Genomic DNA, 13,742 nt, shown 5'->3' on the forward strand with positions numbered 1-13,742 from the left:
TTGATTCTTTTATGCTAACTTTTTTCTTTTCATGGGATTTGGGGTTTTGTAGAATAAGTTAGCTTCTTTACCTAGTGGTAGGCGAGGTAAAAACCAAGGCCACAACCCCTATTTTTCTGCCTTTTCCCACTTTGTGGTGTCCCAAGAGATTAGACAGCCAAAGTTCAGTAGTTTCTTTGGGTTATCTGCACACTCTTTTAATTTTCCATTTCCACTTCTGCATTTAATAAAGGTGAGTTTTACAAAAATCAGTTTAGGAAACAGTACATCATTTTAAACATTTTTATGGGAATTTAATCAGTTTTACCAGCACAAATCACTTTGATCTCATTGATTCAGGGGTTTTATCAGTTTTGATTGATAATTGCACTCAGTCACTTTTTGATAACTCTGAGGCATTAACTTGGTGTTTGGTAATGTAATGATATTTCCCTACACAAATATTTTTGTTGATAGCACTGACACTTTAGTAAACACTAAGCACAAGTCACTTTCCCATTTAGATGATGAATTGAACCACTGTTTGTGCATGGTGATATAAACCAGATATTGTACTTAATAACTAGCAAGATAAAACAAATAATTTAGTGTAACCACAAAAAGGGTTGTCTACAACTTCAATATTTATAGCTGAACTACACCCTCAGTGGTTACAACATCTTGAGGAATTTGTTAATAATAAGACAGATAAGGTTCCAATTCTTTTTTCCCTTTGTCTTAAATTAATTAAGCTGTGGATAATTGTGTTTTTTTCTGTCAGGATCAAATAGAAAAACTGTTCGAAGTTTACAAGATTAAAACATCCTTAAGTAGAAATTGTAGGACAATGTTATAAATGTCGAGGGTTATAGCTGTAATATGACACTGGTGCTACGTGTCAAAAAAAGCAAAATTTTTACACATTGGAAATGTACAAACAGAATGTAATTGTATTCTTCTATCAGACTTTTAGCTCAGCCAAACAAACGTTTCAAAGTTTTGGATGAAAATCGCCCAATTCTATCGGATAATCGGACCTACCTGGACCAGCCTCCCATGTATCTCGAACAGCTTGGGGACAACCTTGACCCTTACACTTTTGAAGATGGTGAGATCAAGTACAGTTTCACAGCCACCAAAAAATGCAAGATGGGTGCTGAAAGAGACCTGTCCCGGAAATTAAAGGTACCTACCTTTTAAAAAGCTCTTTAGGATGTTGCGGTCATTCAGCATAAGACGTTATTGATGTGTCAAGTGATGTATGCTTATGCTCCTCTGGCCCAATTAATAATGTTTTTATATGTATAATCTTGCAACAGAACTCTAAAATGTTCTCCTTAATTTATGTATGCAAGTTGGTAGGGGTCACAGCACAGGGTGGTTACAAAGTGCAAAAACTTTGCAAAACTTGCCATGTTTTTTGCGCTTTTGTATTAAGACCCAAGTATTCTGGCATGCAAAGACTTGCGTTACCCCTAGTTATGAGGCACATAGGTAAGATCCCTTTTTCCCTGTCAGGTAGGGTCAGTGGGTTCTTCTGAAGCTTTCTTCTGAAGCTTCTTCTGAAAGGAGAAGGAAAGGCTACTAAAGAGTTAACCTCAAGCTGCAGGCATACCTTCAGTTGTCTCAGTAGTGCCCTTAAGTCTCCCCATATTTCAATCGTTCAGAAGATCAGAAGCCAAACAGGAAGAAAAAACGCTGAGCTGGGTAAAGAGGATTCCCATGATGCTCCTGCACAGACACTAAGACCGGCTTCTTTAGGTGGCGCATGCGCATCTACTTTGAGCACGCACAAGCAGGAGCGCGCCCCTTCCCACGGATCCTCTGCACAGTACTGCACGTCGTGCTCGAGTCTAGGGGGAAGAAGGAGATTCGCGCAAGCACATTAGGTTAAGCGGCGCCATGTAGGACTAATTTAAATATCCAACATGGCGGCCACAATAGGAGATATTTAGTGTTCAGTTTAATCGGACGGTGCAGGGAATATACAGCATATAAAGGTAAAAAAATATAGCGATCAGCTACAGGGACATTAGGACTTTGCATTAATGGGGGGGGGGGTGTCGAGATTTTAACCCTTTCCTTCTCTTTTAAATTAATTAGCTCACATCAGAGACTGGTGTTTTGTCTCCACTTCTATTTGCTGATCTCCGAGGTGGTTGATTTAATTCATGCTATTTTTAATTGTAACATACACTTTTTATTTGATTGTTGTAAATAAAAGTTACATTATACAGTTCTTCAAGCCTTTACACTGCTAATTGATATGGTGGCGCACCAAGGGGTTCTTTTTTTGTCATTAATTTTTATTTTTATGATTAAACCAAGTGTTCATCCTTCAGTTTTTTATGTTCTGGTTTAATAATTCTTTAGTATTTATTCCTTGTGCATTTACATTACATTACATATGTGTCTTTTGGTGGCCATACACGGGTTGATTTCAGCTGCTGATTCGGGTCCTTAAGACTGACTCTTTTTTGCCTGTGTTTGGTTATACTATTTCTTATACTAATAAACCAGTGACTTTTTATAATGTCACTGCAGAGGTTTTGGTGCCATTCTCTTCACTAAAGAGACATTTAATGGGGGTATCTGTTTCTTGTCTTGACAGCAGTCCCAGTGAGAGCACAAATGTTGACTTTATAAACGCTATGAGTGTTGTTGCATATCAAGTGTCGTGGATTCTCATTTGTATTTGCATGCCACTGTAATCCCTACTGTTTCTCAGAAACATGAGCTGTTGCATTGCAAGTGTTTGACCCTTAGGGGTGCTACTCAAGGTTTCTGTTTTATCCCCTGTGCTTATTAGGCTACTATATATTAGTCTCACCCCTGCAAGCTTTTGGAAACCATATTAGCATTAAAGGTTTCTTCATCCAGTTTCATCAAAAGCTTGAAACACACCACCTGTTCATAAAATTCTAAGTTTTACTTTTATAAATATAGAATTTTTATTTTTTTTTAATGATAAATGAGCCAAATAAATTCTGATGCCAGAACCTAACTTTTGTATTGTTAAAGGCTGATGAGGGGTTTGAGAAGAATGCATCACCAACAGAACAACCTGCTTCAGTGACTGACCCTGGGAAAAATGTCATGTCCATTTTCAGTCCTGCATCTAAACCTGGTAAGGCCACACCCTGCTAAATAGGTCATGCCACAGTATTATGTTTGTGTAATGCTACCAAATTAACAGATTAGCTGTCATCAAGTAGGCTGTTTGTTTGCTGCAAAAAGAACCACCCATTCTTCATGACTTAGCAAGCTTTTATGACTAATGTAGAAAGAGAACCCTCAAAAGTCACATTCTAATTTTCACATTTTTAAATTGTCTTATAATTATACAATATTAATTGTGTGGCTGTTAGAGCCAGGTCCAAAAGCCAAGGGAGCACAAGGTGTCCAAAACGTGTGAAAAATGTATGTTTTCAAAATGCCTAGCTGTGCAGTGTCTTGTTTTGTTTAGTATTCCTTGTTTGATAACTCACTTGAATAATAAACATTGAAAGCTATAAATTGACATAGTCTTGGTTTTAAGGCCAAAAGATTTAGATGATTGAATTTTTTTAATGGGGAAGAAAAAAAACTAAAAACAATATAAAGCTTATTTCCAGAGCGTTTTTCCTTTTGCAGTTATTTTTTCTTAATTGCAGTATCATTTTATGCAGCACCTGTAAAAACACTGGGCTGGGTTCAGAAATGCTGCTCCATCCATCAGAGCCCAGCCAATTTGCCAGCTAGAAATCTGGGTACTTCTTGCCAATGCCTCTGGACAAGAGGATATTCCCAAATGACATGTATAAAAGTTCCATTATCAGCCCCACACCTTAGGCATTGCAGGGAGGGTCTTTTCCCAATGAGTTTTTGGGGAGAGAGGTATACTTGGTGTAAACTTTTTATGGATATAACCTTGGCCCTAGTACTAAAAAGGGTTGTTGCATGCTGTCTTGAATCTCTTCCCATTCTTCTTCACCTAGAGGGGGTTTTAGAATTCATACTTCAATTTAACTATGGGTAGAAGGTCTTTGTTCAGTGATATCTTATATTTGGTAGACACTAGCTTCTTAGTACTAAGGTGATTCTCTACTGTAGTACACCTTTTTATTATCTGCCTGGAATTGCCTAAGGTATATGTGTTTTAATTGCAGATATTGAAATTGGGGAATATGCTTTTGTTCCATATGTTCTTGTAGTTGAGGTTTGGTCTTAAAGCTGCCCCGATTTATCAGGTCTCTGAGTTTCCTGATTTTTTTTTCTCAAGGAGTTGACATCAGGTCCATCTTATACTCAGGAAGCTTAGAGCTAAACTAAAGGTGTGTGTTGGCCGGGTAGGGGGTCCTTTACTAGATGTGAAAATCCTTTCTGTGTCTATATAGTATGATTCTACTGACTGGGCCTTTAGCAGTGTGGCAGAGTTATCTGCATCAAACTGCAGCCAGTCTTGTGTGTGTGGTAACTCTAATGCTTGGTGGTATAGGGCATAGTCAAATATGGCTAGTCCCAAGTAGGTAACTTCCGCAGTGTCAGCCTAGCTATAAATGTTGTTTTATTTGTCCAGATAAAAGTTGTAGTCATTTTGTTAAATCTATTCATATTGGCTTTAGGGATGTAGATTGGTGTATTTCGAAAAATATAAAACAGCTTTTACAGATATATCATCTTGAGGATGTTGACCCTTCCAGTTAACGTGAGTAGGAGAGCAGCCCAGATTCTAGTGAACTTCATAAGTTGGGAAGTTGAAAGTTATCGGCAATCTGGAGAGCTTCAAGCATCTTGGGGATTCAGTCAGTACCATTTGGCTGGAAGGCTGGGGGGTCCTTGTTGGCCTGCATAGATAGCAAAGCTTTAGCTAATTCAAGTTCAGTTATGGGTGAATCTAGATAGTTGGCTTGTTCTGTAGATATGGGGATTTGGGTGAGGAAGTGCTGGAGATCTTCTGTGGTAAATGTAGCTTTAGAGGTATAGAGGATCTTATAGAATTTGGCAAATTTTTCTGCTATGACCTTGGAATCTGATTTCTCCAGCTGATACACTTTCAGTACAGGTCAACGTATTATTGTGCTAGAGCAATTTGGCTAAAAAAAGCTAAAGGTTTTCCATTTTTATCTCCCAGGGCAAATGTCCGTTAGACTGAGTATAGCATAAACTGTTCGAATTCGATAATTCTACTCTTTTAGAGTTAATCAATCTAGAGACTGTTAGGAATTTTTCATATGTAACAGGGGATGGATCAATAGGTACAGAATACTTTTGGTCGAAAACTACTCCTGCATAAGGAAATTATCCCCTGCTAGAAACATCAAAAGCATTTTGTTTTATAAAAAAAAAAATCTGTTTTTTGAAGCACGACATTAAGCAATTACATAATGTCATTTCATACTTTCACCTCTGTGGAGAAATTAGTTGCAGTTCAACTTTGACTCTTGGAGGGCCAATGCATTTCCAAGGAGTTCTGAAGTGTTTGTCAAGTTTTGTTCTTCATTCACAGTGATGTTGGCCGTAACCATTTGTCTCTCTATTGGAATGCATCCCCTAATTTTATTACTAAACTGGGTAGAAGACTTCTCTTACTCCCAGGCAGACTTAAACTTGATAACTTGATAATTATTTATGCAAAAAACTTAATAGCTCTACCTGGAAGTCCAACTCACTACTCACCTCCTTTCAGTGGATAAATTTAGTGAACGGCAACATACCTCTATATAAACTAATCTACTTGAAAATGGCTTAATAAAAAGTTTAACAGTATGGATGGAAGAACTCTGTTCAACCTAGACTGGCTTGATTATTATGGCGCATCTTCATTATCTATCCAAGAACCCCTCAACCTCTCCTTTCTTCTTTTCTTTTTTTTCCCCTTCTCCCTTATAATACACTTTTTCTTATAAAACAGGCAGTGAAAATATCTGTACTACAACAGGGCATAGTTATAAAGTTTTTATTTTGCATTTATATTTTTGGGTTGGATTTTGGTGTTACAGTTTAAATAGTTATATCATTGTGCAGGAGATAAGAATTGTACAAGGAAGAGTGCTAGACTTTCTTTGTTCTAAATAACTAGCTAAGCTGCAACATAATCATAACATTCCTTTCCAGCTATGATCTTAGCTAGTTTGACCTGAGCTCTCTTCCCCTCTTGACCTGTTAATAAAATAAAAATAACCCAAATACACACATATATTGTACAATACAGTCTTGCTCACCTGAGTGGGATAGTTGCTGCTAATTATTAATTATTGTTACTGCCAGATCAAATATAACATTTTTTTTAATGTCGTTTTGAAAAACCATATTTCATTGAAACCTTAATTAAACCCATAAGGATTGTTTTGCCTCCAATAAGTATTAATTATATCTTAGTTTGGACCAAGTACAAGGAACTGTTTTATAATTACAGAGAAATTAAAAAAAATTGAATGTTTTGCTTATAATGAGAGTCCATGGGAGATGGCCTTTCCTTAATTCAGAACTTATTGGATAATAGGATTCTGGATAACATACCCTATACCTGCAGTCGTTTGCTCTGAAAGTGTTTCTTGCCTTGTTTTGCAGACCCACGACAGGACCGGGGAATTGCTGCGAGCCTGACGCAGGTTAAAGATCTGGCTCCTTCTCTTAATGACCTGGACAACTTGTTTGATAATTCTGAGGATGAGGACCTGGTATGTGTAATGCCAAATTGGCAAGCAGAGCTCTTTATGCAGTTTGTTGCCAAACCACATAATACTTAGAAGGCAGAAATTCTAAAAGATATAGCATTCCAATTCTTTAGATAACGTATGCTTAATGTCCATAACATACTATTGGTGGATTTTTTTTAGGGTTTCTTCTGACACCTACTGGTAAATTGTAGCAACTACACTTTTAAAAATAGCCTTGGTATATCATCATCATCCTTTAAATAGCAGTAGCAAATTGTCCAGCACTTTAAACTAAAGACAACTCTTGTGTTCAATATTTTGGTCCATTTCTATTCTACAACAGGTTTTAACTTAATTTAATGTGTGTGTGACTGTGCGCTTTTCTTTTCTAAAAAGAAAATTGGTCTATTTTTTTTTTTTTTTTTTTTTTTACCAATCATGAATATAGTTATAGCTTTATTATAGGTATTTTTTCTGTTGGTATTCTAGCTTTGTTAAAAAAATTAATTATCTGGATTAATACATAGAAATGTTTAATTATGGCTGTATTATTTAACTGGGTATGCTCTTCTCTAAACCTATTGCACACTTATTGAAGAAATGCAAGATACTCATCTGTGTCACTTTGTCATTCATTAGAAGTAAATGACCTTTCAGGACAGTGACTGTTTACATTCATCTTAATGACAGGGCTGTACAGAATAGTATTGAGTATATTTACCATAGGTCTTACACAAATCTTCTCACTAGTTTATGGCTTTTGTTGACCACTAATAACACTTACCTTTTAGGCTGGCTCTCCAGGAACTCGAGCAATGAAAGCTCCCTCAGTAGGGTCTGAAGATCGGGCCCTTGGTAAAGATGCAAGGACAGCTGTTGCATACTGTGAGTAATGATCATTGTCTGTCTTCCCCTTCTGTAAAATATCCAAAGATCGACCTGCAATAAGGCGTAATGAGAGTGGTAGCAGATTTCTTTATTTTCTGCATAAAGCTGCAAATGCCTCTCTGTTATAATATAATAACAATGGGTCTTAATATTATAAAGTCAGTGCAAAAATATTCATGTAATACACATGTATTTTATGTCTTTTTGGACCAGTGTAGTAATGCTCAATTGTTGTCTTTGTGCAGCAGCCACAGATCTCCAGAGAATGTTTCCCACACCACCTTCCCTGGAACAGCACCCTGCCTTCTCCCCGATTATGATATACAAGGATGGAGTAAGCTCCGAGACCACGGCGACTCTTGCCATGATGGAGAGCCCCATGGTCAACTTGGCCTCAATGCATCATCTCGAGTTCAAAATGGAGGTGGAGGAGGGTCTGTGCAGCCCTAAGCCAGAGGAGATAAGGGTAAAAAAGAAAAACACAAAACATTAAAAAAACAAAAAGCCTTACTTTGCTTAGCTCTGCTTCTGCTTTTTTCCTCCCCATTTATTTTGCATACTATGGATGTATTTCATGTGATTCATAAAATAAACATATATTTTTCGAGAGGCCAACATGCAGATTTTAAATTGTTGATGTGGGTTGAAAGAGGGACATATTTTCATCAAGTTCAAGCCTTTAATGAGGCATCTATGCCAAGCTGCTGTTAACAACATCAAGAAAATCTGTCATAACATCACCAGGCACTGAACAGCCCCCCACCAGGTGGGGAACACGTTACATTAAATTACCAGTTGTTGGGGAGGTGGTGTGACTTTGTTTTTGTTTTGTGAAGAAGAAAAAAAGGTTTAATTAATTCCCTGTAAGTGCTTACAGTTTAGGCGCCAGTTTACAATTATAAAATGTCATGCTTTTGAAAGGCCAAAGATATAATATAGCTGAATATTGCATTTCAACGCTTCAATTTTTTTTTTCTTAATAGGATTTTTCATATGTGCACAGAGTAGCGTCCTCTCAGCCCTTTGTGGGTACTTCAATGTTTGCTCCTCTAAAGTCTTTGCCCAGCCAGTGCCTGCTGTCCTTAAAGATTCCAGATGCCTGTGTATACCGTCCTTCTTGGGCAGCCCCCCCAAAGATGCAACACCTTCCTCTGCCCCCAGCTACATCTTTCAACAGAGATGGCTATATGTAAGTACCAAAAGCCAGCTGCGTTTCTGCTTTTTCTTCTTTTCTGCCTGGTACTTTTTCAATACTTTATTTATGTATTTTTAAGGAATGTGCCAAGTGTGGGCAGTTTGACAGATCCAGACTACCTACAGCTGAACACTCCACAGACCAACACACCTCTTGCTCCATGCAGCACAGCTCCAGCCAGCAACAGTGGAACTGGGGGCGTTCTTCCCTCTCCTGCCACACCTCGTTTTTCTGTTCCCACCCCTCGTACTCCAAGAACTCCTAGAACACCACGGGGTGGTGGAGGAGCCAGTGGTCAAGGCTCTGCCAAATATGACAGCACCGACCTCTGCTCGCCTGCTTCCACACCATCCACCACAAGACCTCTGAGCTCTGTTGAACCTGCAAGCAGTCACCCAGCTCCTGAGGCCCACAGCCTCTATGTTACCTTGTTACTGTCAGACTCTGTACTTAACATCTTCAAAGACAGGAATTTTGATAGCTGTTGTATTTGTGCCTGCAACCTCAACATTAAAGGAGCAGATGTGGGTATATACATTCCCGACTCATCAAATGAAGATCAATATCGATGCACTTGTGGATTCAGCGCAATTGTCAACCGTCGTCTTGGCTACAATTCAGGTCTTTTTATAGAGGACGAAATGGACATTTTTGGCAGATCCTCAGATCTTGGCCAGGCAGTGGAAAGAAGATTAAATATTAGAGTGACAGAAAGGCTTGGCCAGGAACAACCTCCACCAGGTCTTTTGCTACTGTTACAGAGACAGTGTACCCGTCCATTTAATAACTGTAGTAGCACTTGGGAGCTGTCATACTGCCAGGGAGTTTCACTCTTAGATAGGCCAAGTTGGAACTACGACAGAGTACGGGCAGAGAGTTCAGATGCATGGCCAGAGTGCTTGAATGCATTGGAGCAAGGAAGACAGTATGTGGACAATCCTACAGGGGGTAGAGTTGATGAGGCACTTGTAAAGAGTGCTACTTTTCACCTTTGGCCACACAGCAATGGTAAAAATTGTTCATTCTTAAAACAGTGGTAGTGTAACCACTACTTTGAATACAGTCTAAACTATAAATGACATTGGGGGGAATTCACAAAAGTGGAGATTGCCCTTTTTTGGAGTAAAAGGGGTGAAAAAAACTGGTGGAAAACACTTTCTCCAGATTCACAAACTGAAATCTGCCTAAATTCCGACTCAACCGCTACTTTTCTGTTTTTGGTGAAAGAAAGACAATTTACAGACACTTTTTGTGAATTTGTCGTTTAAATTACATTTATACATTGTTTTAACAACATTTTCCCCGCCATTTTTAAAATGGAGTAAAGCTCAGTGTAATTCTGTCAGACCAATTCGAAGCTCTTCAGTTTTGTTTCACCCAGTCTCCAGTTCACACCTCTGGTAGGGGCCCCATTAGGGACTTATTAACATATTATTGGGGTTTAGTAGACTATTGTTAGGGGACAAGTTTCTGTCTAACCCTAGAACAATAGGTGCAAAAAGCCTCATTAACATTTTATAAACAAGTAAAACACTATTAAAAAAAAAAAAAAAAGTTAATTTATATCTTGTCTATAAAAAGTTTTTACCACCCATTTGCATTGTTATGCTAGTTTTAGCTTAATGAATGAGGCAATAACATTTTGAGTGAATATATTGGATACATTTTTATTTAAAGGAAAAGTAAAGCCTCCCAGGCAAATTTTTTAATTTTGTCAGCAGTGCCCTCTCTTTAATCACTTCTGTGACGTTTGCCCCAACTTATTTGTGCTCCCATAGCATGTCCAGAAGTGGAGAGCTGCTTGACAGCATTGCCCCTCCCACCTTTAGCTGTGTTCCTTCTGTTCCCAGCAGCCATATTGGTAATCAGCAAACAGTACATGCACACTGGCACCCAAACTGGGATATTGGGGTACAGGGTTGGACTGGCCCAACAGGGCACTGGATAAAAACCTGCTGGGTCCTAGTCCTGTTGTATCCCCTTTCACCAGTCATGTTTGTGTGGGGGCCGGATTTCTGTTGACCAGTAATGAGTAGGGGCTAGAGAAGAAGGTATTTAGACCCTTACATCTTGTTACAGAAGTGGAACACAGAAATATAGAAAACATTAGCCCAGCTTGCCCTGAAAAAAATTATGTATAGTTTCCCTGGGCAAACTTAAATTACCCCTCAGGAAATACCCCCAAAATGAAATGACAATGGCAAATAAAATGCAAAATCTTGCTGGTAAAATCCTTATTCCAAGGCTCATGTAGCTGTGAGACTGGGTTTGATGACAACAACAGATTTGTGAAGAGCTAAAGGCAAATTCATAAAAAAATGTCTGTAAAATGACAAAATTTGAAAACTGTTTAAAAGACAAATTCACAAAAGTAAAGATAGAGGTTTGTGAATTAGGTGGAAAATCCGACAAATCTCCACTTTTATTTTGTCGGAATACCACTTTTGTGAATTCCCCCCATAGTGTTAACATTCAACCCATATAATTTAGTGGTGACATTTTTTTCTGATATATTGCTGCTCTGGTGCTTTCTTTTTTGCAGTGCTGGATGTGAGCATGTTGCCTTCACAGGATGTTGTGCGCATGCTGCTCTCCTTGCAGCCATTCTTGCAGGATGCCATTCAGAAAAAAAGGACAGGCCGAACTTGGGAAAATATCCAGCATGTGCAGGGTCCCCTGACGTGGCAGCAATTTCACAAGATGGCCGGACGAGGATCATATGGTAATGGAAAGCAATAGACCACCAATAGTGAATAAACCTGATAGAAAATCCACTGTGTTCTAAACTATGGATGTTGAGTTATCCTTATGGGAGTGCCAGGGCTGATATTTATATTAATCAGGTTATACAGGCTATGAGCAAAATTATGGGGCGGCTCTTTGGCTATGTGATTATTATTACCAGACATTTTCAGCATGACAAACCCTCTTATAAAATGCTTGCCACTGGCATCTTGTACTAGAGGAAAACTGTTGAAGGCTATACAGAAGGTTGTGACTAAACAGCTAGAAAACAACAGGGACATATTTAACTACAGATTAAGCCATCTTCTTTATAGTTAAGAAAAAGCAGGAATGCTTAAAGGGAAGGTTCACCTTTACATTAACCTTGAGTATGTTACTGACCTTCTGTAAGCAACTTTTCAGTTGATTGTCAGTATTCATTTTGCATGTTTATTTGCTTTCTAAAAAATGACTAAAGCTTTACTTATATTGTTATTTTGTGCTTAAAGGAATAGTTCAGTGTAAAAATGAAACTGACTAAAATAGATAGACTGCACAAAATACAAAATATTTGTAATATAGTTAGACAAAAGGCTGGAGTGGGCAGATGTCTAACATAATGGGCAGAACTCTACTTCCTGCTTTTAGCTCTCTAAGCTGTTAGCAGTCATAACTCAATCAGTGACTTGAGGGGGGGGGTGTCATATGGGACATAACTAAGTTTGCATTTGAATCTGACCTGCTTGCTCACAAAATAACTGAATAGTTATGTCTCATGTGGCTCCCCCTAAAGTCACTAAGTCAGGGCTGAAAGCAGAAAGTAGAGTTCTGGACATTATATTAGACATCTGCCCACTTCAGCCTTTATAGATTACATTTTTGACTAACTATATTACAAATATTTTTTATTTTGCACTCTGTTTATTATGTATGGCAGGGTGATGAGAAAGAAGCCTTTTCTGCACTCAAGCCACAAACAGTTGCTTGTAGTATGCAAAATCTCATTTAGACAAGCCACAGTCATTTGGGAACAAAGTGCTTTGGACTGATGAGACAAAAAAAAGCCAACACTTTGCATGGCGGAAGAAGAAAACTGCATGCCAAGAAAAACACCTGTTACCTACTGTTAAATTTGGTGGAGGTTCCATCATGCTGTGGGGCTGTGTGGCTAGTTTAGGGACTGGGGCCCTTGTTAAATTTGAGGGTTGGATGAATTCAACCCAATATCAACAAATTCTTCTGGATAATGTTCAAGTATCCGTCACAAAGTTGAAGTTACGCGGGGGTTGGATATTCCAACAAGACAATGACCCTAAACACAGTTCGAAATCTACAAAGGCATTTATGCAGAGGGAAAAGTACAATATGCTGGAATGGCCGTCACAGTCCCCCGACTTGAATATCATCATGTCACTGCTGAAATACTACTGTTTCCATAAGACATGTTATATATTAAAGGGAAATTGCTGCATTGAAAGCTCAGCCAATGATAAGCAAAACTCCAAAGAATTAAGAGGGGTTCCCAAACTTTTTCATATGACTATCTGAATCTTTCAAAAAGTGCTAGGATTCGAGCAAATACCGAACCAAATCCTGAATTCAGTGCATACAGCATATATGGGGTTCCAAAACAATGCTAAGTGGTTTTTCTTAGTTTGTACTTATTTTTTTAGCTCATACATGGTTATATTCCTTCCCTGTTTCTGCAGGTTCAGAAGAGTCTCCAGAACCATTGCCTATTCCAAACCTTCTTGTTGGTTATGATAAAGATTTCTTGACGATTGCTCCTTTCTCACTTCCATTTTGGGAAAGGCTGCTGCTTGAGCCTTATGGAGGGCAGAGAGACGTGGGTTATTTGGTGCTGTGTCCAGAAAACTCTGCTCTACTTGATGGCGCAAAGGCCTTTTTCAGGGATCTGAGTGCAGTATATGAGGTGAGATACATTAAAAAAGTTCTCATTGCACCATTTTAAAATATATATAACTGCCGTGATTGTACCATCTTCCTAGGGTCTGTGAAATTAGCGATCTTTACATCATATCTTTTATGGTGCTTAGTCACTTCCCAGTTTTCTTTGCTTGCACAAAGATATACATTAAAGTCTGCATATGCCATATGGTTTGCATTATTTTCTGTACTCACTAGTGGGCAGCAAACTGTATTTGCTCCCCCCTGTCATTTTTGTTACTGCCTAGAACAGTGATTCTTTTTTTAGTAGCATTTTAGACAAATACGAATAATAACTTCATCTCGCTGAAGCAGAAAATTATGTCCATGTATTAAGAAACATTGGGGTTAAGAACCTTGCTCGCAAA

At 38.4% G+C, this 13,742-nt stretch overlaps 1 protein-coding gene across 2 annotated transcripts in view; it reads left to right on the forward strand.

The window, feature by feature from the left end:
• The window catches only part of med13l (mediator complex subunit 13-like), an 81,119-nt gene that overhangs the window by 51,837 nt on the left and 15,540 nt on the right, over positions 1–13,742 (forward strand). Inside the window, exons 11-19 of one of the 2 annotated variants that reach the window (XM_002939191.5) lie at positions 945–1,164; positions 3,001–3,106; positions 6,532–6,641; positions 7,412–7,505; positions 7,754–7,974; positions 8,492–8,697; positions 8,783–9,711; positions 11,246–11,425; positions 13,137–13,360. In XM_002939191.5, coding sequence (XP_002939237.3) covers positions 945–1,164; positions 3,001–3,106; positions 6,532–6,641; positions 7,412–7,505; positions 7,754–7,974; positions 8,492–8,697; positions 8,783–9,711; positions 11,246–11,425; positions 13,137–13,360 — 2,290 coding nt within the window. The remainder of the gene's footprint in view (positions 1–944; positions 1,165–3,000; positions 3,107–6,531; positions 6,642–7,411; positions 7,506–7,753; positions 7,975–8,491; positions 8,698–8,782; positions 9,712–11,245; positions 11,426–13,136; positions 13,361–13,742) is intronic. The other variant, XM_004910624.4, reaches the window with a different exon arrangement.

The sequence above is a fragment of the Xenopus tropicalis genome, chromosome 1, assembly GCF_000004195.4.
Source record: "Xenopus tropicalis strain Nigerian chromosome 1, UCB_Xtro_10.0, whole genome shotgun sequence".
In the NCBI taxonomy this organism is placed as follows: Eukaryota; Metazoa; Chordata; class Amphibia; order Anura; family Pipidae; genus Xenopus; species Xenopus tropicalis.